Source organism: Tinamus guttatus, unplaced genomic scaffold (genome assembly GCF_059628265.1).
Source record: "Tinamus guttatus ecotype Peru unplaced genomic scaffold, ASM5962826v1 Tinamus_guttatus_pri_ptg000315l, whole genome shotgun sequence".
Taxonomy (NCBI): Eukaryota; Metazoa; Chordata; class Aves; order Tinamiformes; family Tinamidae; genus Tinamus; species Tinamus guttatus.
In genome coordinates this window covers 780,744-805,986 of record NW_028288849.1, presented here as the reverse complement: position 1 = coordinate 805,986, position 25,243 = coordinate 780,744, and the positions used below count along the sequence as shown (strand labels likewise).

At 40.5% G+C, this 25,243-nt stretch overlaps 1 protein-coding gene across 3 annotated transcripts in view; it reads right to left on the bottom strand.

The window, feature by feature from the left end:
• Positions 1-25,243, bottom strand: part of CTNND2 (catenin delta 2) — a 550,669-nt gene that overhangs the window by 101,666 nt on the left and 423,760 nt on the right. For all 3 annotated transcript variants that reach the window (XM_088528913.1, XM_088528914.1, XM_088528912.1), the window contains exon 12: positions 17,913-18,096. In XM_088528913.1, the coding sequence (XP_088385039.1) occupies positions 17,913-18,096 (184 nt within the window). The remainder of the gene's footprint in view (positions 1-17,912; positions 18,097-25,243) is intronic.

Genomic DNA, 25,243 nt, shown 5'->3' with positions numbered 1-25,243 from the left:
GGTGCTGCAGCTGTAGTGCTTTTATGCCCTGGAAGAGCTTAATCCTTTGCGTGCTTTGTATGCCAGCCAGAGAGCAAATTAACAAAAAGATAATTACGGCTTATAAAGGTGTCTGTTCTTTTATGAATAAACACTCATTCTAATTTTGTAATTATTATTTTACCATTCTCAGTTAATTGTCAGTTACTCGACAATAGAGCTTTTGCTGGCATAATACAAACACAATTCCCAGAATTACAGCAAAAACTCCTGTATTAAGTATAAAAGAGCACAAATTATTTAACGCAACTTTAGCAAACCCGGAGCCCATCTGATTTCCATTCCCAAAGCGTGCTGAAATAAATACGCTAATTGCAAATGCCGGTGGAGAGCGTCTTTTTCCCTTGCGGAACAGGTGGTTCCAGTAGAAGGACGCTGGATCAGGATGCGAAGCGCGGGGATGGAGTATCCCCGGCCCCCGGGGCAGGAGGCCGCCCCACGCTCGGACGCGGCCGCCTGGCGTGCTCGGAGCTGACAAACTCCCCGTCCGTTCGGCGCGGGACGAGTCACGGACACAGCGCGTTGGCAACGGCAGCGTGATCCTGCAAATCATCGGTTATGACTACAGGTGAACTGGAGCTCAGAAAAGACTTCTGGGGTGTATAACGCACCAGTGCTTAGACATCAGGCAGGGCCGTATACATCCACTCCCAAAACCACGCTAGCACGTGTGTTTGCTACACAGCCACCGGGAGCGCACATACACTAGGCAGACTCATCTGCTGTAGGAAGCTTACTGAAAAAAAACACTTGATTTTTAAATGCAGCCTTTATTCTGCATTAGCTTCCATCGGGGACACGTGGTCCTCCCAACACTATCCACCGGAAGAGTTACAGACAAGTATCTACTCTTAAGTTCCTTCCTTTCTGCTTGTTTCAGGCATAGACAAGCCCCTAAGACAAAACTTTCTACCTTTGCTTGGTTAGAACACATCCTTTAACACACCCAGAGCCCATCTCCCACTAATCGTACCCGCATTCTTGCCTCAATATTTTGCCCACGATATCATCCCCAGTATCATTTTACTAACCATACAACACTGATGCCATGAATGTCATCACCTCTCTGAGAATCTCCTTGGCAAACAGCACCTCTTCTGCACCCTGGCAGGTGAAAAACTTGAAATTCAGTGTTCGCCTGCCCATTTTTACCTGTGTCACCTGTCACCACGCCGAGCTGCTCTAGCCAGCACAACTGTGGTGACCAAGACAGCCAAAGGGACCCAAGTGCACATGGAGGGACACTGGAGTATGAACTGCTCTCCCAGAAACACCCTCATCACATGGAGCTGTTTAACACCTAACATGTGCAGACCTGGAGGTGAAACGTAACCCGTTCGCATTTGCTATTTGATGTAGCCTCTTGTTTGATATTGTCACCATTTCACGACATTCAGCATGCCTCCCTCTCTCTCCCCAAAATAAAACTGCTTTAGAGCATGTAGGTGGTCAACCTACAGGTATATAATACAATATCCAAGGGGAGAGAGGCTTTATAATCTGCACCAGAAGATTCAGGTAGCTTGTCATACTGTCTCATATAAGTCCACAAAACTGCCAAAACCATGAGCTCCACTGAAGAAAATAATACCTAATGTTCCAAAGATACAGCAGTTACAAAAATGAATTAAGAAAAATCCACGGAGATTCCCCTACAACTCCTTCAAAAAATAAACTCATATTAATATTTTACATAGGATTTTAAAACTGGATCCCTGTTTCAGAATCCAGTTGATTTTAGAGACCTGCATTTCACACTATCCGTGCAACAGACAATAACTTTTTCTGATTATAATTTCACCTTGATGTCAGAAATTATGAAGAACAGTTTCTAAGTGCAATTCTGAGACTGCCTGCACTCTTAGCATCACAAATACGTAGTTGGCAAATTGGTAGCTATTAACTGACCAGCCTGTCAAAAAAATTGCTTAATTTATGTCTTTCTCATCTGTTTTTTTGATCCTCTTTCTCTTTTTTCCCTTTTTTCTTTCCTCTTTCTTACTGCCACAGTGTATTTTTGATTTCCACCATGAGACAGCTAGTACAATCTCATTTAAAATGAAAATGCTTATTGCTTACGACACGAACAGAAGTTGGATTAAACCGATATGTTGCTACACAGCCAGGCTGGGGATACCCCCCCGGGGCAGAGGGCACCCCGGGCAGAGCGGAGCGGAGGCAGCTCCCGGCCCGCGGCTCTGCACGAGCAGCCCTGCTGCGCTCAAGGGCATACGCTCCTGCTGTGCCCACCTGGGGTGCAACTGCCACGTCCCAACAGCAAGCTTCCCAATACATTTCCAGGCACCTCTGAGTCATTCCACCCTCAGCGTCATGGAAAACAATTCAAGTTTTTGAGCGAGATCCTGCTGCCTTTAGGCACGGAGAAGCAAGCAGATCTCTACTTATGTCTGAAAGGAATGCCCGCTTGAGAACTACATGCTACTTAAAGGCTACTTAAAAACCTGATCGAGTTCAAACTACCTTGTTAGTGTTTCAAACCATGGTGATTATTTAATGCTGCAGTGTGTGGAACGGAGTCTATTTAAATCAAGGTCTTATTACATACGTACAATGTTGTAACAATGTGTTTCAATTTAAAAGCCCATCAAAAAATGACTTACTAAAGCACAGAACTTTATTTTCTTCATCAAGCATTCCATCATTAAAATCAATCTTTACAAAAATTAAGAGAAACACCAAATGAACACTTGTTAACCTACAATACTGTAATTAAAAAAGATGTTTCAAATCCAAATGTTTCTCTATCTGTTTGGTTGACTTTCTAAAAGCAATCGAATGCAATTGCTAATGAGATAATCGTAATGTGTAATTACACATAAAATATTTTATAGAATAGTAGGGTTAGAAAGTCAAGCATTGAAAATATCCATACTAAGCTTGCCTTTGCAACTGTAATTCACCCCTCTTTTACAAAATGATCCAGACACACTGTCTACTGTCAGCCATGCCTGCACAGGATGGACTTAGGCTGCCATGAGTCACAGTTACACTGTAAAAGAGACCAATTTTCTGTTATCCTTTCTGCCTCTCTCAGAAAGTACCCTGTGAACAAAGAGGAGAAAGAATGGCCCTGGCAGTGAGGGGCTGGATTCTGCCCCGGGCATTAGATTTGCTCCCAGATTTTGTTTCAGAGCTTCCAGGTAAAGTTGAACAAGCCCTTTTGACCAGACTTCTTAAAACACACTTGGCTCATAGGGAGTTGGATGACCCCTCTAGCGCCCAGATCCTTTTCAACAGGTCACACTGATATATGGAGTTACTCTATGCCAGATGACCACTTTTCTGAGTTTCATTAGTTTTCTGTTGGATCACATCCTAAGATCTCTCTGGACTGAGGCATCGGGCAGAGAATAATGCACATCACACCTAACTTGGCTTAGCATTCTCTGCAGGTTTGCTGAGGGCATATTCTGTCTCATATCCAGGTCACTGATGAAGAATTGAGCAGTATCAGTCCCTGAGATACTTCGCTAGCTCCTGGATGCCAAATGGCCCTGAAGTCACTGGTTGCTGTGCTTCGAGGGCAGAGTCCAGCCCACTCTCAACCCATGCATTCATTCAGCCCACACCTTCCCAACTTACCAAAAAGGATGCTCCCAGAGATGTTGTCAAAAGTCTTAATAAAGTTATGGTATAGTAAATCATACTCCTCCAACATAAACATTCCTCCACAATCCCAGTCCCTCTAGCAAAGAAGGCAATCGGATTAGCTGGGCATGATTAACAATTAGTAAATCCATGATGATAGCTCCTGAATGCTTTCTTATCCTGCTCATGTTTGCAAATGGATTCCAAAATTTCATGCTCCGGGACCTTTCCAGGGATTGAGGTCAAGCTGTTCCCTGGACCTTCCTTTTTGTTCCTCTCAAACCCAGATACAATTTTAGCCTTCTTCAGATCAACAGGAATCTCCCCAAACACCAAGAGGATAAACAGGTGCCTCACAACCATATCAGCCCACCCCTCTTCCCGTACCCTTGACTGAATCCCATCCGGTTTCACGGATTTCATTATACATACTTTCTATGGGTAGTCTCTGATCTGTTGCTTGTCCATTGCTGACTGCTCCCTTTTCTTCCTGATTGATACTGAAATGACCAGGAGCTTAAAAGCAGGATTTTACTTTTAAAACTGAACCAAAAAAGGTATCGAATACCTGAGCCTTTTCCCTTCTGTCCAGGATGCTTTGTCCCTCACCATTCATCAATGGGCTCACATTCCTTTTAGGATAAAGGCGCCTGTAAAATCCCCTCTTGGGACCCCTTATGTCCTTAGCTAACTGCAGCAGAGCTCAGCTCTTTTGCACGTCACCCCCAAGTACCAAAGCAATCCTTGTCGTACTCCTGCTGCCGCTCCTGCTTTCCTCTTCTTGCTGGCTCCCTTCTCCTGGCCTTGAAGAAGCTTTTGCTTGTTCAAATGAACCCTCTGTCAAAATTTCCAGTCTTCCTGTATAACAGGTTCCTCCCTCCCCCCTCCCCCCCCAGATTCTCAGTGAGTTCTCTTTAATATTTGGGGGTCTCCTGAGCACCCTTCTCCGACATGGAAACTCCAGAGAGGACTTTGCGTAGCCATTTCCTGAAGAAACCTCTGATCTGCAGAAGTGCCAAGCATTCCCAGTGGCAACTGAAACCAAAATAAAGCTCTGCCTGGCACAGATATATATATGTAGTGCTGTATGATGACAAACTGCAAACCAGCAGCCTCCCAAGGTGGTATTGATAGCAAAGAGTGGTGACATCTGGACTCCTAGGGGCTATTTACAGGTTCTTCTTTCTGTTCCATCTTTACCTCCTTTGCTGTATTTCTATCGCCTCTCTTCCCCTGCTTTTGCTTGCAATTTGGGGTTTTCACCAACATCCCAGACTCCAATTCCTGTTCACCGACATCCCAGACTCCAATTCCTGCTCCTCAGCATGGTCACCCTCATCCATATTCCTCTTGCAGGCAATCTTCCATCCACGGGGGCCACAGCCGCATGCTCCCGCATAGAAAAGAGCCAAAACTTCCCACCGAGAATCGGGAACAGAGGAGGCTATGGCAGCTACACCCTCCCCGTGCTGCAAGCTGAGGCTGCAGCTGCTCTGTGGATGTGAGCCCTGTTCTGCAACAGGACATGGAGCACTGACAATCTCAGCTTGGCTTTTGGGGAGGCAGTAACAGGAATCATGCTGCGGCCACCGAAACCATTGCCTTCGAGCTATTAAAAGAGCAGAGCAAAGTACGAGCTGGCATTGGCTGGAAAACACTCTGTTTCTCACTGCAGATTTGGGGCATGAATAAACATTTATTACTGATAATATGACAGAATCATTTAGATTTGACTGTACACATGTACTTCACAAAGTAAACAGCCCAAAGGACAGACCTCCAGCAGAGAGGAGTAAGTGTGAAATAAATGAGTAAGCAGGAAATGAATGAATAAGCTTAGACGCCTGCCAAGAAGCCCATTCCCAAAACTGCTGCCTGTCTACACCAAAAACACTCCAGCTATTCAAACATCATTGTAAGCATTGTCAATCTCCATCTTATATATAAAAAATATATATTAATTGAAACCAAGATCAAAATGAGTGCAAAGAAATTCAACTATATTCACTGTGTAGCAGCTACCTCTACATTTTTTTGATAAGGGAAGGACACTACAATTATCAAAGGGGCAAGGATTTCCAGTTTCACATCTTTTACTTTCATCTATTATATCTGAAAGTGTGAGACATTGTTTGCCTTAATATCCCCCAAAGCAACTGTGTACTAACTAGAAAATAATCACAGTACGCTACGGCACCCAAGATCTCTTTACTTTGCTAAAACATCGTCCACTGAAGCTGAACTGAGCTTGGAAGAAAGGAAATGGGAATCATATCTAGATTTACAGTTTTTTTCACTTTGTAAAGTCCAAATCCTTGGAGTTCAAGTATAAAGATCATTTACAAAAACAATCTACCCAAGCACTTGAAGAATGACTATGGAAGGCATCCACTAGGAGTAAAACATAATGATAGGGCTCACAGTACACAGAACTAACACTTGTTTATATAGATTAGCCCCTATTTAGTAATTATATTGTATGCCTGTAATAAGGTCAAGCAGAACATAACCCTGGCAGAAGCAATGCTGCAGACACTATAGCTTGGACAGAGCTATGGCAGAGAATTATGGAGGGTACTTAATCAGTAAATGCCATCCATGTGTTTCACAATATGTGGGGCAATTATTCTAGATTGAAATGTTACTGCTAACGCAGTCACACTTTCCACTTTCTTAAAAGAAATACCTTCACAACTGCTGTTATCTGGTCCAAAGACAATTCAACCCACCCCAAAAAAGTATGTAGTTATATAAACACATACATGTGCACTCATCTTTCTGGCTTATTAACAAGAAATTATGATATATTTTCATTCTAGACAATAATATCAAAGTAACAGGACCTATAGTTTTAGAGAAATGGTGAAACAAATTGATTAACTAGAGAAGGTCATCTCCATACTCACAAAAGTGACGCATGGGCAGCTGTTTCCATACAACACTTAATTTAGGTGCCTGTTTAGGCCAACCCCCCTACAAGAAGCCATCATGACCCCATCACACGTTAACTCCCTCTTCATGTGGGGCACCAAAGAGATCTCCCTGTTCATGTGGGGCGCCAGAAGCTAAATACTTCTCAGATTACAAGCTGTGCCCAAGGCCAGACAGCCTTAGGAATATCAGCTGACTGAAAACACTAGCAGGTATCCAGACTGTGAGCACAAGCAGTTAACCGTAAAACGTGAGCAACTAGGGAAAAAACAGATGATGTTGCACGTTTTGTCACCTTTGTGCAGGTTAGAAGACACTCCTTCTCAGAGTGAAGTCTGACAACTAAAGACAGCTGGTACCAAACAATATTATTCAACCAGTCTACGGAAAAAAATGTTTAATACAAATTAAGAGTGTAAAATGAACCCAGGAAATTCAAAGACATATTTTAAGATAAACAAAACACACTTATTTTAATAAAAATGAAATATATGTAAAATATATGTAAAAATACATAATTCATTATGTATTTTTAATTTATGAATGGATTAAAAAAAATCCTTATTTGTATACACACAAACCTTGTTATGACTATCTCTTCTGGAAGACTTTTCAAGTATTATCCTTCTGTGCCCAGTAAATTGCACCTACAGATGGCTGAATGACAGTCGGGGGCGGAGAGGAGGTATTTCACAGCATTGCTGTCCTTCAAGAGAAAATGCTGAAGCTCTAACCAACTAACGATAATAAATGAGTACCTAGCAAAAAGAAACGAGCTGTGAAAGTAAAAAAGCTACACTAGGATGGATACTTCACAAGTACTTTGTCACAGAAATCCCATATATGACATGTGCAACTCTAGCTAAAAATACTGCCACACAGATGTTCAAATTACAGTGCACGCAGGTGTAGTTAAATTACAGCATTAATTTCTTTTTTTTTTACATTATTTATGAAGAATGTTTGTTCAAAAGCAACACTTGAAAATACAGAGCTTGAAAATAAGTATGAAGTTAAGCTAGGAAAAAAATGGGAAAAAAAAGGCCAAACCTCTAAAATGCTTAACTAATTTTTAAGAGGATGAGAGGAAAATCTTCCACCCTACCTGTCGTACAGAAACTTCCCCCAGATTTTGCTGACACAAGAGAGAGAAACCTCTCTCCCCTTTCTCTGATATTAAATGAGGACTAAGACTCTTCCACTGCTGGACAATAATCTGCCTCTCACTTTCTGTGTAAAAGATGCTTTTAGCATATTGAGAGAAAAGACCAAATTGGATAAAGTTGATGAAACTGGATTAGTGACAAGCGTCACATCTGGATGAAAGTCTCAATTTACCCCAAATCAGCTGTCCACTATACTAATACTCTCAGAAATGGCAAAATCAGGCAGTAATATTTGGTTGTAATAGACTTCTCTCTCAAAGTGTTCTCAACTAGACTGTCCCCTCTTTACTAGACTGACCATTGCCTCTTCCTCAAGGACACATCCTCTTCCTCAAGGAAAAGACTTATGAAGCACTAAAACTTCAAAACTTTTCAATTCAGATGTATAGTGAAAACAAGAATACAAGACCAACACTCATCGGGCAAAGTTTCACAAAAGATGATGTCCAAAAACAACCTGCTGCTTTTCAAACTCCAGTTCAGACACTGCAACTGTACTATAAGTGAAGCAAGCCTAGCAGCCTGCAGCCTATTTCACCACACCCCAGAGAGCAGGATTTTTATTTATTTATTATTTACTTACTTAATGAGAGGCTTCATGGGAAAATATTTCCAAGGCAAGTATGAGAACAAAGTTTGTAAGTGTGATTAGTGGGAGCTGCATGTCTCAGGGCATTAGTACTAAGAATATTCTGCAGAAGATCTTCAGGAGCTCTCAGGAGCTCACAATCTGTAGAAAAATTGGAATACTATCAAAGCTTTCCCTCGGCAAAAGACTTGAGCACTGGCTCATCTTGAGCTACTGGCATTACGATGTGCTTGAAGAGAGAGCTCACATGCTCAATACTTCCTGAAACAGAGTGATAAAATGTTTACTCTGTGATGTTGGCTGGCTTATCCAAAAGGATGAGGCAAGCTCAGCACACTTCAGACAGATATTCGTATTGAAAATCCTTGGACTGAGCAAAGAGACCGAATGATCATCTCACTCCTAAGGGAAGTTTCTTCAGATCTGAAGCAGTGTATCCTAAGATAACGATGGCAAGTTGCACGAGTATGCCCTACCTTTTCTTTAGTAGGCAGAACTATGTGTTTTCACATGTTTCTTTTTGACATTCCCTAGTAACGTAGGCAATTTTGAGAGGAGAAAAGATAATCAATAGAGAAGTCAAGTGATTGGCACCAAAGAATCTTAGCTCTCTTTGTAGTTACAGAATTCTGTTTCAGTATTTCTCAGTAAACTCAGTAGGCATATAAACCCTGGCAGATTGTGCTTCTTGTTTTCTTTGCTAAGTAATATAGCATTCTCTACCACCAGTAATCATGGCTGGCGCTAATGAATGGCCATAATCAGTAATTCTGTCATACTGAAACAAATAATATCTTTTTCCAAAGCCTGACCAGATCAGTTTTATAAAGAAGCACTCAAAAGTGACTATCCAAGATTTTGGACATTCAGGAAAAGACCAGCAGAGGTACACTGCAACTGACACCTGAAACCTGCTGCCATTCTGAAACCTTGCGAGTCCTTCTAAATAAAACTGCTTCTGATCGATGGATCGAGTAAGAGAGACTTGGCTCTTCTTTAGCTCCACCTGTTCAGCTTCCCACGCTGTGGTCATAAAATGTAAATTAACACTGCCTAACAATACAAATGTGAGGTGGACATTTTATTTTCATGTTAAACATTAGGTAACAACAAGCATTCAACCTGAAAAAAAATCAAAAGGCTGGAAAAATAACCACTCATGCCAAACAGACTCAAGATCTTTATCCCTAACCTAGGGCCTAATCTACACATTAAGCCATCAAGTCTAACAAGCAGCAGTTAACAGTCATCATTGCTGAACCTCAGAATATCATAGGATGAAAGCAAAGGTAATGAGGCATATTTATTCTTTTGACATGTGTGGACAATTTCCAACAAGAGTAAACTAATAAATCAAAGGGAGAACAAGATCCTGTGATACAAATATGTAAATACTTATAATTGTATGACATCCCATTAAATTGTCATTTTTTTTTCCTAAAAGAATCACATACATTCATATTAGGAAAAATACTACTTGCACGACTAGGAACTAAATTTCAGCTAGGTCCTAAACTTTGCCACACAGGTGTAATGCTTCTTACCTGCAGCAAAACATATACTCCCAATGAACTATGGATAACTTACTTTATTTGCAAAGGGATCAAAGATAGAATACTTTGAAGAGGGAAGTGCACAGAATCCTCTTGGCCTTCTCAGTGCCGAATCAACACAATGGGAGTTACTGCGTTGGAAGGCAGAGGATGGAACGAATGGGTACCCTACAGAAGGCAATTTCTAAGTATAGGACAGCAAAAGGTGCTTGGAGTTATTATAGTATTTTTCATACCAATGTAGCCTATAAAAAGGCATTCTGTAACAACAGTTTTCAAAGAAAATTTCTGATTGAGATTTTGATAACCTGGAGCTCAAAATGAATTTTCGTAGTTATGTGGATTTTGTGGTGGTAATTTCATAGCTTTTTGCCAAAAATCCTGAAAAATAATTGAACATGGAGTGGTATTTTGAGTACCACTGCTATAATTATTAAAACGGGATCTTGCTTAAACCTTATACATTTGTTCCTGAATATGCAAATAGGAGTAATTGTGTTTCTATGAAAGGAATGGTGCTTAAGTATCTGACATAGCCACATATTTAACCTCGTTGGTACTTTTCCCTTGAGCATCTTTTGAATAGAAATAATATACTAAAATCTTCCTCTATCCCAAATTATAATATTAGATTTTTATTTCAGCTACATTTCTCAATCATTATAGAATTCAGTAAGGAAAAATACCTCCTTATGCAGTATATATTTGCCTTAAATTTTATGCTTTCCTGGAGCACAATCATTGTAGCCTTTTAGACTGGTATGGGGCTTTCTCTTGGACTAGATCTTTCTTTCAGATACTTGAAAAAGCAGAATATGTCTGCTACCTCAGACTGGCTCCTTATTCATTTCCAGACATTTTTCCAATTTTGTTTTGTAGTTGGGAGATCAGGAAAACATCCATGAAAATTTATTTATACATAAGTGAGAAAATTTGAGGTCATTTTAAAAATATAATGCAAATATGCATGTCCATGCTTGCCTGAAAGTTATGAATTTAAGAGCGTGAATGTAGACACATTCAAATTCACAGTTAAATATCGACATGAAAACACAAATGATTTTCAGAGTTGATGAGTCAGTGATAGTCTAGAAATATTCGGTCTTTAAAAAAAAGGGTACTTTGGATTAAAAAAAGGATACTCATTGATTAAAATGCCTGCCACTAGGTAAATGAAACTTAAAATTCAGTCTTTTACATCTTGTTTTAAAGAACAAGAAACAGAATTTTAGCTCATTTTCCACCCCGGGAACTACCTTCCAATATGATATACTGGGAGACATTATCAAGGCTTATTAAAGACAGTTTTTAAAAATGTATTAAGTAATTTCTCAGCTCATACGTTAAAATTAAACAATATAATTACGATTTTAACTTCTACATTAAATATATATTTATATGTCATTCAGCTTTAATCTTGAAAGAAAGACAAGATGTAAAAAACAGCGGTTAAGACATCTGCATCTACGTTAAATGTGTTTATGAAAGTAGAAATTATCTGGCAGTGTTTCACACAGTACATAACAAGAATCCTTCTCAAATATCAGTTCCTAAGTCTCTCATTCCTAGTTCGTTGTTGGAAACCATGGGCATAAATGGTAAACCATTAAGAATTACAGTTTTAGTGAAAGTGACTGGATTCCCTGAACCACATATTGGAAGCGCCAAACCTAAGCTTTTCCTTAGCTTCCGGAGAAGGCTTTCGTCTGCACTCACTTCCGATTCCAGTTCCTGGAGAAATTCTCCTCATGCTGAGGTGTCACAGAATATGTGTCGAACCACCAACACACCAGTAAAATGTTGAGAAACTCTCTAACTTGATTCAAAATCTAGTTGCCAAGTGGCAACTAAATCTAGTGGCCAAGTGAGATTTAATGCGTGGCCTGTAGGTCCACGTAAGTGAAATACGTCTGCCACCACAACATTTACTGAACGCAAGCAAGTAGTAGCATAAATCTCTTGATCTGACAAGGCTCACGTTGTAATTTCACTAGCTTTGAAAGTTTTAGAAGCTCCAAAGAAATCAAATATATGCAGCAGACAAATAATGTTTATACTTTGCTCCAGTATCAGACAGGACTGCAAAAGACTGAGGGACAAAGGAAAAAAGATCTTTACTGTTGATTTGTGTTGATTTGGACAACTTCTCCACAAGTGCCTAATTTTGCCTCAGAGCCCCTCACATAGTTGTGTCTCTCATGGAATCATGGAATGATTCAGGCTGGAAGGATCTCTGCACATCATTAGCCTATCTCCCTCTTGCTCAAGTAAGGTCATCTAGAATAGTTTTCCTGGAACAATGTCCAGGTGCATTTTCAGTTTCTCCAAGGATGGAGACTCCCAAAACTCTCTAGACAACCTGTTCCAGTGCTCTGTCATTCTCATAGGAAAAGACGTTTTTCCTCATGTTCAGGCAGAGCTTCCTGTGTCTCATTCTGTGCCCATTGCTCTCTCATCAGGACACTGGCCACCACTGAGAACAGTCTGGTGACATCCTCTTGACATTGTCCCTTCAGACACTTATACACATTAATAAGATCCCCCTCTACTTTCTCCAGTCTGAGGAGTCCCAGCTTTCCCAGCATTTCTCATAGGAGACATGATACCTTTGTCATCTTAGTAGCTTTCTGTTGGACTTGCTCCAGTAGCTCCATGTCTCTCTTGTACCGGGGAGCCCACAACTGGACACAGAGCTCCAGGTGGGGCCTCACCGGGCTGAGGTGGAGGGTCACCTCCCTCCACCTGCTGGCAATGCAGCCAGGAGACCAATGGCCTTCTTGGCCACAAGGACTCGCTGCTGGCTCATGGTCAACTTGTTCATCACCAGGAATCACAGGTCCTTCCTCACAGAGCAGCTTTCCACCAGGCCAGCCCCTAGGTGTGCTGGTGCATTCCTCCTCAGTGCAGGACTTTGCACTTCTCTTCGTTGAACTTCATGAGGTGTCTCTCCATATCCAGCCTGTTGAGGTCCTTCTGAATGGCAGCACAGTCTAGTGTACCAGCCACGCCTCCCAGTTTTGTGTCATCACCAAATTTGCACTCTCTCCCTACATCCAGACCACTGATAAGCCATGTCTGTAAATGGTTTCCAGGATTAGCTGCTCCTTTGTCTTTCCCAGTGTCAAGGTCTCACTTGCTCCTAGTTCCCTGGGTCCTCCTTTTTGCCCTTTTTGAAAACAGTAATGACATTTGCTTCCTTGCAGTCCTCAGGCACCTCTCCTGATAACCACCATCTTTCTAAGATGATTGACATCTTCCAATGACAGCGACCAGCTCCCTCAGCACTTGTGGGCACATCCCAGCAGGGCCCATGGCCTTGTGCATGTCTGGACTCTCACAAACTTCTTAATTCCAGAAGCACTTGGAGCACTGGATTGTCTTTTATCTGATGCAATGTTGGCTTGAGAACTACCTTTTGTGCTCCAGAAAAAGCAAGGGAGATACTTGAGAGACTGGTTGCTCAGTCCAACACCTCTACACACACTACAACGTAAACTTACGGAAAAACTGCTAAGGTTCTGCTCATGAGAGAAGAAACAATGATTAGCAAACATGATGGTCCTACAGTAAGGAGCCTGCTTCATTTTTACTCAGCTAAAGATATTCAGAGCTTGCACTAGTGAATAAAGATAAAAATAAATTTTAGCTTTAATATCAAATAATATATGTATATACTTATATATATGGATACTTTTACTTCTCTCTCTCTCTCTCTATAGATATATTTGTTTCTTAAGAAACCGAGCAGATGACGAATAATAATCTGTGCTATTTATTTTATACTGCTCCCACATTTTCCCTTGCTTCTATGCAGCAAAATGTTATATTCAGATGGGTTATAGACATTTCTAAGAATAGGACACAATAACCTTTGGATGCTTAGAAAAGAACAGGAAGAAAAATAAAACTGTGTGATAAATAATTAGCTGAAAATGTGAACTAGATCGTCATCTGCAGAACAGCTGAAAACATTTGAAATTTATACTTCGCAGCTAACACCAATTCTTATCACACAGTGTTTTTTTTTTTTTTTTTTTCCTGAAAGTTAATCTGTCCAGAAACCAGCTACTGGGTCAATTATGTTCATTTTGTGTTTTAAAAGCTCATTCTCCTTTTGCTTTTTTTATGTTTTTTTTTTCAGTTGAAAAAAGTAATTCCTGGAATTCTGTGAAATATTTGATAAGTTAGAAAATATGAAGTGTGAAAATTTTAAAATTTTGGCCTTTATAAATAAAAATTACTTGAGTTACTCTCCCATACAATTTCTAATCATCAGCTTATGCACTGGGAGACAAAAAATAGACACATGCTTTAAAATGTCTTTGATTTTCAAAATCTCCCTTGTAACTTCAGTGTATGATAAAAAATTAGAACATGGAAGAAGGAATAGGAAGCATTTCATTATTTTGAATGTTAAAACAGATTGGAATATTAAAGCAGTAAGTTCTCAAAATTCTTTAAAATTATCAGATAAAATTATATTAATTTAAATTAATCTTAAACTCATAGAAAAACAAGATACCCAGTTTCCATTCTACACATCAGGACAAAAACCTCTTAGAAGGAATTTTTTTTTTTGGATGGTCTCCAGAAGAAGATCTCCTTTTGTGATAAGTGAGTTTGACACTTCATCTTATGAAAACATTATGTACTATCTCTCCAATTTTTAAATTTCAGATTAGGGATTAGAAACATTCATAGAATCATAGAATCATAGAATGCTTAAGGTTGGAAGGGACCTCTAGAGGTCATCTAGTCCAAATGCCCTGCATACGCAGGGTCACCTAGAGCACGTGGCACAGGACTGCATCCAAGCAGGTTTGGAAGATCTCCAGAGAAGGAGACTCCACAACCTCTCTCGACAACTTGTTCCAGTGCTCTGTCACCCTCACTGTCAAGAAATTTTTCCTTAAGTTCCTGTGGAACTTTGGTTTTTCAGTTTCCGGCCATTTCCTCTAGTTCTGTCAGTGACCACCACTGAAAAGAGGCCAGCACCATCCTCCTCACTCCCTCCCTTGAGGTACTTATAGACACTGATCAGATCCCCTCTCAGCCTTCTCTTCTCCAGGCTGAACAGGCCCAGCTCCCTCAGCCTCTCCTCATAGGGCAGATGTTCCAGGCCCCTGATCATCCTTGTAGCCCTGCGCTCGACTCTCTGCAGCAGCTCCACATCCCTCTTGTACTGTGGAGGCCAGCACTGGACACAATACTCCAGATGTGGCCTCACCAGGGCTGAGTAGAGGGGCAGGATCACCTCCCTCGACCTGCTGGAGATGCTCTTCTTAACACACCCCAGGATCCCATTGGCCTTCTTGGCCACGAGGGCACACTGCTGCCTCATGGTCAACTTGTCGTCCACCATGACACCCAGGTCTTTCTCCGCAGAGCTGCTCTCCACAAGGTCGGTCCCCAGCCTGTACCGGTGTCTGGGGTTATTCCTCCCCAGGTGCAGGACCTTGCACTTGGCCTTGTTGAATTGCATGAGGTTTTTCACCGCCCAGTTGTCCAGTCTGTCCAGGTCCCTCTGGATGGCAGCGCAGCCCTCTGAGGTATCAGCTACTCCTCCCAGTTTCGTGTCATCAGCAAACTTGCTGAGGGAGCACTCTGTGCCTTCATCCAGGGCATTGATGAATAAATTGAACAGGACTGGACCAAGGACTGACCCCTGGGGGACCCCGCTAGCTACAGGCCTCCAACTAGACTCTGCACTGCTGATCACCACCCTGATTTACCTCATGTAAATAACCGGGACTTAAAATTCAGGTTTCACTTGACTTTCCTTAGTACATTTAAATGAATCGGAATCTATAAAGTATTTCACAAGCATAAACAAACTAATATCAGCTGAAATCCAACAGGAAAAAAAAAGAAAAGAAAAGCTTTCACAGAGCTTAATGAGGCAAGGTACTGGCACCTCAGTGGGGAGGCAAGCAAATTGGATAATTACTCTAATACATATCACAGTTGAGGTTGGGCAATGTTTTATAAAAGATGAGCATTAAGATTAAATTTATAAGCACAATGCAGTGCTTAGAACTTTGAATTATCTAAACAATTTCAAAATATTTTATTTATGTGAAATTACGTAGTACAATATTTTATTAAACCTATTTTCCTTTTTTTTAAAAAAAACACAGAAGCATGTAAGAGTGCAGTTTGTAAATAACGTGTTTAAATAGATCTTAATAGAAGAAAATAACAGGAAGAAAAGGCCTGATCTTGCTGCTCTCTGATGTGATTTCACATTGGTGTGACCTAGATTACTGTATGGCTGAGGGTGAAGTACTGGGCCTACTTAGCATCTTTTAAAAAGATGTATTAACAACTTGCTTAAGGATGGTAATAAATAAAAAAATAAAATGAAGCTTACTAAGAATTGCCATTAGTAAGTTATTTTTTAGCAGAGAAGACATAAAGAACTCTTAGCAAAAATGAGAAAAGACAGGTAGAAGTAATAATAATTGTAAAATGCAGTGAAAAACATAAAAAAGGACTATTCTTATATGATTCCCATTGTAAGCTATTTATTAGAATTGTTTAGTGGAAGAAATTGTATTATAGCATTTCTCATTATTTAAAGCTTTCAACAGTGAATGCATCAGAAAAAAAAAGCATGGAAGATTAAAAAAAAAATCCTCCCAGCATATTTTTAAGATTAAATCCTACGTAATACCACCTGACATCTCTGAAGTCTGAGGGATTTAGAAACATTTGCTGAAGATTTTGAAGAACAGAGCTTTTGCTATGATGCTTAGCATCATCAAATAAAATCAAACCCTGATGCAACTATTATTAATGTTCCTTCTCAAACCATCTTAAATAAAAGGGAAAAAAAAGAACACCGCAGAGCCCCAAACATTCCCACAAATATGCTCACAGCAGATGTCAAGGCACTTTCCGTTTCTCTGATACGCAAAGCAATGGCTTTGCCAGGAAACCTATTACATCTTCTTGCCTCACATTATTTCCCCATCCAGTGAGCCCAAGAAGTGGAAATCTGAGACTTGTATGTAGTCCTATGTGCAAAGTGTGAAAGCTGTTAAAAGTTAATGGAGGAGGGAACTGTAAGGAGCGAAACAGTGTGGGAATGTGCACACTGGGAATGCCCCGAGTACGCGCTGCTCCACGCAGCTCCAGTGAGAATGAGCATTACCTCCCCTCCTCCTCCCCTCTAGCCTACAGCCCCGTCTCTCGAGGGGAAGGCAACACTAGACTCCCATCAACACTGCACAAACCAACTTAAAGCTTCTCCCCCTTCCACAACCTCAAACTTCACATTTTGTCCAGAGCAATAGATTTCAACTGGTGAGAGGTAAACCAGTAAGTTCTTGCTGGGGTGAAGCAAACGTTAAGTTCAACACTCCGTGTGTCCTGTCCCTGCCAAGCAGCAGCTACACCGAGCTAAGCGGGATGCAATGTCCCTTGCTCATCCTGCCGCCATTCCTGTATCTCCAGGTCCCTTAGCAACGGATACATCAAGTTGCACACATACACATACCGTACTTGTTAAATATCTCTTTAGGTATTCCAGTAGCACAGATTTAAATTGGTCGGTCCCTTATTGCACTCTATTTTTCATCTTCACAGAGCATGAAAAATCTACTTTATCTATTTATCACACCATTGCCAATGGCATCTGGAACCCACAAGGCATTATAATGTTACTTCGTGTAAGCGTCTTTGTTACTTTTTGTGCTGATTAAATGGGATGTAATAGTCAGTACATATCGACAGATAACAAGAAAAACATCTGTACTACGCAAGCTTTGATAAGGGGATTGGTCAAAGCCATTAAGAACAGGAATAAAAAAGGAAAACCCACAGTAGTGCTTCTAGAGATTGTTTCTGAATGGCCTGAAGCTTGTTTTCTAATTAATTTCAAACTTTAAGTCTACAGCATCAGAAGTCATTTTATTTGCAGACACACAAGCAAACTGTTTATTTTACGGATGCCTAAGAATGAGGAATAACAATTCAAGAGCAAGCAAGATCACTGAGGTAAAGCAAGTATTTCGCCATACTCACCGTAGGCACCCAGTGGCATTGCGCAGCACCTGTGAGGAATGGAGCTGGATTTTGTGATCATCCTGGAGAGGAGAGTTTTCCCACCCGGAGTGAGGGATGATCACTGCATTGGTCAACACTGCAAGGGCATCCTGGATGATTGGCATTTTCAGTGCATCACAGGAAGATAGATTCCAGAGAACTCCTACAAAAGATAATTCACCAGTAATTAACACTTTTGGAGAAAAGCTCGAGTAACTTCCTTTTTTTTTTTCATAAAACAAAACAAAATGAAACAAAAACAAACCCAAAAAGCACTTCACAGCGTTGTCACTCTTAGTGAACTTGTTTCTGCCTGCATACAAGCCCACATTTTGAATGGGGCTGAATGGCACCTGAACGTGCCCGAGTGCCGTGTTAGACATGGTGCAAGCAGCCACAGCAGCTGGAAACTCCTCCGAGCTACGTCTCCAAAGTGAGCAGCTGGTCCTGACCCGGCTCTACAGATGCTGGGAACCGCAAACGGAATGAAGGAACATTATATATTTTTCGGAGGCTTCAGCTTTAACTTTCTTCCTTTTAAGTAAAATTAATAAGAAAACAACCACAGGAAACAGGCTCGGGTTTAAGTTGAGACTAGCACTGCTGACAATCGCATATAGACCAAGCAACAGCCCAACTTCTTCTCTGATCTCCACTGCAACGCAAGCAACCCTCTGGGCTAACGGGTGTTACAAGCAAAAAGGCTCCCTGCACAACTCACATCATAGAACAGTCTAGTACAGGTCTGGCCTTCAACAAGTTATTTTTTTATTTGCTAAATATTTTTCTGCTCGCAGTTACAGAATACTACTGTTTTGGCACAGAACCAACAAGGTTCACTGTGCAACTCCTAAGACAGACTCCTATTTACTGGAATAAAAAAAAAAGTGCTTTTTTAAAATTCATAATGCACAAAAGAAAATGAAAAGCAATTTTCATCTCTCAGAACTAAAGTCTTCTGAGGGCAGCAACAAAGACCAGGGCTCTTACAGATGTGTCATACAGAAAGGAAGCGGGAAATCTCTGGGGATAAAAGAGACCCTGTTTTCTCACTCCCTCCTCTACCTGAATCGGAGCCCTGGAAACCAGGCTTAATTTTAGGGTCCGGGAGAAGACCCTGCTGGGGCTGGAAGCCCGAGGCAGTGGCTGTGCCCTGCATCCCCTCGCAGCCTGAGCGCTTAGCAGCCTCTGAAAATATTATCTTGATGTGACAAGGAGAAATACGATCAGCATCTTATAAAAGAGGCTGCATACGTGATCATGACATTCCCCTGTAGTACAGTGTCAAAACCCAACGGAGTGCTGGTGAGAAGGCAACAGCTAAAGACCCTCCAGGCGGAGGCTCATTCATTTACAGATACTAACAGCCAGAGGAACACTACTTGTTCAAGGCTTTCTTTAACATGCTGTTTTGAAGGAAAGGAGTAAACTCATGTTTTTTGGTTTCCCTTTAAAAATACTTGCCTCTGTCAGGAGACTGTCTTATAATATAAGTCATGTTCCTATTATCTTATATGTAGGTTAAATATTCTGGAAGAGCCACTCCTAGATCATCGGAGGCCACACATCCACTAAGTTTAACATGTTACAGATTAATCATTTTTCCTAGAAGGCTTTTTACATGTAAGGACAACCAACTTTTAATACTGGTTATAACTTTTGAAAAACCTTATAGATGATCTTTTCAAGGCCATCCTGCAACTCATAACAAACAACTAAAAAGTTTAAAACCCCATTACAGTCATTAGTGGCATTTTTTTGTGTGTGTTCTCCCTTGGGGAAGGGATAAAGACTAACTTATTATGATTTTTTAGCTATGCACTAAAGAGCAACTTCATCTGAAGTTATCAAAGCAGTATAATCCTTAGTGTCATGACAAGAACAAGAGCACACATATTCCCATTGCAACAAGTTTTGCTTTGCTGACCTCCTCTGCAGAAATCAGGACACTGGTACAATGCAAATACACATCTAAGCATTGATGCTCCCCAAAGATCTTTTTAGTGTACAGAGAGAACTCATCAGGAAAGCTTTGCATAGATCTTAGTCAAGGTAATTTAACACATTAGTTACTTGTTGCCACTGGAAGCAGGGAAAGCAAAATGCCAGGAAACGCTTTGGTTAATCCTCCTCTTAAAATGTGGAATATTGAGAGGAGGAGCCACCTATTTGAAGGCACAGTCCAGGCTGCTGGGATGTTACCACTGCTAAGCAGAGAGAAGTTACCCACCACACTTTCTGCTTAGTAACAACATGCCTTTCTACATAAACCAAACTAATTCATGCTACTGCAAAAGATATGGCATAATTTAACAGAAAAGAGCTGTTTCAAAATTTGAAGACCCTCAATTTAAGGGAGCCAAAAATCTGGCAGCTTTGAGTCAGGCTAAAGCTCAAACACATTCTGATTAAACTCTTCAATGCATGTTTTAGCCAGTTTTTTTGAGTTAGGACTCATATTTCCCAATGTAACTTGGGACCTTAGATATAGACAGAATTGTAGACCTCATAAGTCAGGTGCCACCGTGAGTCCATCCTAAGTTAAGAAAACATGGATAGTATCCACACAAGGCATCATCCTAGCCCATGTGCCCATGTGCAGAATGAGGCAAGTCGAAATGATTATTCAGTTCACATTCAATGCTATCTCATGTTATGACATTTATATACATAAACCCCCTTACAACAACTTAAGATTACAAATGTAAATGGAGGCCAAGAAACTAGAAAAGTCATCTTTTCCCAAAAGTCCCATCCCCGCCACGCTGCTACAAGACATGTTATGTTTGCTGCAAAAGATGTGCACCTAGTAAGGTAGAAGGTATGCAAGTAAACAAATATGGTCCTCAATTTGGCATGTTTAAGTCAGCTTGAAAAATATACTGAAACTTTTCTTATTTAACACTCTTTGTTAAAAATAAAATCTGAAGAGTCTTGCAACTCATCCCAGACAGGATCAAATACCTTGTCTGATACAGAGGACAAACTGATGGGGCAGGAGACCCCACATCTCCGTAAGAGTGAACACAGCTTTGGGAAAGCTTTGTCCGCATGCTGAGACCACCTGTACTACAGGCACTTTCCCTCATGCATGCGACAGCTAAAATTGAAATCTGAATGCTAAATGCATACCATATTTAATGCATGTAGTATACATGGCTGCACAAAAGCCAGGTAAAGCTGGAGGCCTTAGCAAGAGCATCTTCTAACCTAAACTATGAAGTGTTAGAACACTTTTCTAGTGTTAGCAAAGTCATTTGCTGGGTCTTACTACAGCATTGACAGTCGGACCTGCTGAAATTGCAATGTTGCTCTACAGAGGTGGATCAGCTCTGCGGCAGCCGGGGCTTGATCTATTACAGCAATTCTGCTGAGTTCAGGGCAGAGACAGAAACAAAATAATCTATCCTGTGGAAAACTGTACATCTGTATAAATTCAACGGGTGTTTAAGAAGCACAGGAGCCAGAGACAACTTCAAGAAAACTAAACTTATGTAGTTAAACTTAGGCACAAATACCCACCATGCCAGCATTTCTTCACATTAAGTGTTAAGAGTACTTTGCAGCCAGTTCAACTGTCAAGACAAGGAGTTGATCACAGCAACAGACTTTAGCAGGAGAAACAAAAAGGGTTTGTTTTAATGCTAATGTCAGACCCTTTTTAATGGATTCTGGGAGCTGAACAACTCAGAGCTCCTAGAGGGCCCCTGGCAAGCACACTTAAAAAACAAACAAACCAAACTTTTAAAATTGGCATGACAGAGAAGCACTAATTTTCCTGGAAACATACTTTTTATGTTGTGCGGAAAATCTCGCTGTCAAGAACTGAATGTCCAAAAGGAGACAGAGGAGTCCTAAAACTTTATTCAAATAAAGGGAGAGCCCACCGGGCATATCCCTGTGGGGTCTCTCAGATTGCTGGGGGACGCAGCCCCCCTTTTATCCTAATTTCCCGACCGAGGGACGCCCTCTCCTTTTCCCCATTGGCCAAGGTACTCAGAAGTTACAGCCTTCCCGGCCCGCCTACACCGAACTCCGGCCTCCCGCCATCTGTTCTCACCTGAGCTCACCAACTCCTTTGTCCCCCTTGCTGAAGAATGTGGGGGAATTGCGCCCTTTGTAAAGGCCCCCATCTCGTTGCAGATGGCTCTTTTTGTCCTGCTCATGGCTCCACTCAGTCTCCCTTCCCTTTGTCCTGCCCTTCAGCCAAACTGTGGAGAAACCCCCTTACTGATGAATACAGAAACTTGAGCATTCCGCTCAATGTGGTTACTGAATGACTACCTACTTATGCCTTTATACACCTGACCTATATACATGCACAAAGATGAATTTATATATATCTACCCGGTGGGCAGAGATAATCCATGACAAGTGCAAACTGAGAATGAATGTGTTGCAGTGGAAGTCCTAAGCAGATAAAAATGAATGGACTACAAGCAGCAGCCAGTTTAATTCTTTCCCCATCACCGCCACCCATGGCCCCGTGACGGAAAAATCGACATGGACAGAACATAAAGGTGTTTTTTAAACTGTAAATGAACACAGTTTGCTCTTGACTGTAGAATAGCAAAGCAAATCAAAAAAAAAAAAAAAAAAAAAAAGGAGACACTGAATATAATATCGCTTGCATATACTTTCCTGAACAAATTCTGTCCAACTGCTATTGCATTAATTGAAAAAGTCCTTCTCACCAGGCAGAATTTGGCCTAATATGGGTAATCTCAATATAATGTATAACCATGTTGGGGAAGAACTATCAGAGACGTATGTTTAGAAGTTACCAGATTTACTGTTAGATAGTAGAAGAATCAGCAGAAGAGCTGAAATAAGTTACTGTGGCAAGATATCTGTGTTTTCCTACTTCTCTTGTTTTCCTAACTGATGATTTCCATATCACTGCCATAAAAGTGGAACCAAAAGCAATTACTTCTAGATGAGAGAAACACAAGAAAAAATAAATCAACCATTTGCAAATCAGTCTTCACTCTAGCCCATTGCTAATGGCAATGTCATTTGTACTTAATCTAGTCTGGTTCCTAACAAGAAAATACCTTGCATAGGAAATAAAGTATGGAGGCACACAGGCACGTGAAGGCTTTATTTTCCTTTCTATTTACATATGTATTTTACTGAAGATTTTTTTACAACTCCTAGAAATAACAGATCTTAATATGGAGAACAGAAATTTTATACTTGCAACTGACCATCAAGTTACAACTTTCAGTAACTCCTTTCTCACTAGAACCATTTAGAGCAAGGCAAGTCTCTGTAAAGCAAAATGGAAAACATAAAATGGAAGGTTCACTATAAACCCTCTCAAGAGAAATGAAATGCTTACTTAGTAACCAAACCTAAAATTCACACGTTATTTAAAGAAAGCACGGCCAATAAGATTTTTTTTTAGGCCTCTGAACCAAAAAAATCAAAAGCAAATTTAGTTTGGTCTCAGTGAAACAAGTAGTTTCATCTCAAAAATAATATGTTCTAGCATATCCTTGAATTTTCATTTTGTAAACAAAAAGTGAAATGTTCACGTTGGTTTCAAAACAGAAATATTTTAAAATGAAATTTCAAGTGTTCTGTGCTGAAAATGTCAAATATTTCAAACTGGCATGTGATTTTAAACTCCACGTGTTCTGAAAGTCCATCTTTTGGGGGGTAAGGATGGAGGGGATAAAAATTATATGCCAAACTGAATTTTTCAAAAGGTTTAGTACTTGCTGAAAAAGTTCAGTGCAGCTGTCAAGCCATATGCTGCAACAGATGTCCTCTATTTATCACTCCAGATTGCCTTGTTTGATATTTCCTCTTAACGTAGATTTGACCAAATCTGAAAAAAATTCAATACAAAAAAAATCCCTTATAGAGTATATTAATAATCAAATTGTAAGTTCTTTCCCTTTCCTTGACATATGATTCACAATTGCTTGAACGCATTCTCCACAGAAGATGCACATCACTGATGGCACCAAGAAAACAAGGATGATTTCCAGTGTCAACGTGCAAGTCAGTTTGGTTCTCATGTGCCGGTTATTCCAATCCCAGAGATAAACGAAGGCCAAAAAGGGCCCCCTCTGGGATTTGGGATGCTCATCCAATAGCACAGATCACAGCAGTGGCTTTCCACGCCAGGGCCAGTGACAGCATCTTGAGGGAGGGGCAGATTGTTTTACAATTAGAAAGTAAATTGTAATGGATTTTGTAGAAAACGAGTCAATGGAGATTGTCGATATTTTATCTGTGTAAGCCTTATTTGAAAAGACAGCATCATTTCTGAAGCAAAATTGCCCAATTTATTAAGTCACTCTTGGATTTGCCATGCTACGGGAGCTATGAACAGGCTGTGCTTTGAGTGGATCTGGCATTGGTTGAAGATGCTGCAGGCTATGGGTTGGGAATGACTTTCCCATTACCTATGATTTAAGCCATACAGTCGTCTTCTCTCCCGGTTTGCAAGGAAAAGAGCTTAATTAGAACTAATATTTGGTGTCTCAGCAGGCACAGTGTGCTCACATGAAGAAGCTGTAAAGTGCCAATTAAGCCCTTCATTGAATTTGTTTGGAAAACATGTCTACGTTTCTAGAAATTATCCAATGTTTTCTGCAGGAGCCCACAAAATCTCAAATTTACACAGTACAGGCCTATTTTAAGAGGAACGGTGTTCCTCCTGCAGGGCTATGTTTTGGGATAACCTGTCTGCTGATTAGTCCACTAAATATATACATATATAAAACATATATATATATACACATATATATACACACATATATACATACATATATATATATATATATATATAGCCTGTGCCAGGAATAGATCACACTGGTAGTACCTAATTTGTTTCACTTACAGATTTCACTGCTATAAATCCTTGCTTTTTACCCATAACAACATGTTAAGTGTAATGTCAGGCATTGCAAACTATTAGGCATTATCCTATACCTGTTTTCCACTGCAGGGTGAAGTAGGTGCTTTTGCTGAACCCCAAGACTCACAGGAGACTTTGAAGGAGCTCAGCACGTTACATGAAATTCCCAAGGATCACAGAAATTGGGGAAAAGGTTGAAGAGTATCTTGATTAAGGTATCTCAAGCAATGAGAGTCATATTATTACATAACCTTCATGTACTAAGAATGTCATTGAGAAAGACAGAAGAAGAAATAGGGAAGAAACTGTAATATGCAATTCATCATCCAGCCTTTGGCTTCAATCCAACTTAAACAGATGATTTTTTTGCACACAAATAATTTTATTAATGTTGAAAACAACTGTTGTTTAAAACACTGAATGAGAACTAAATTAGTAC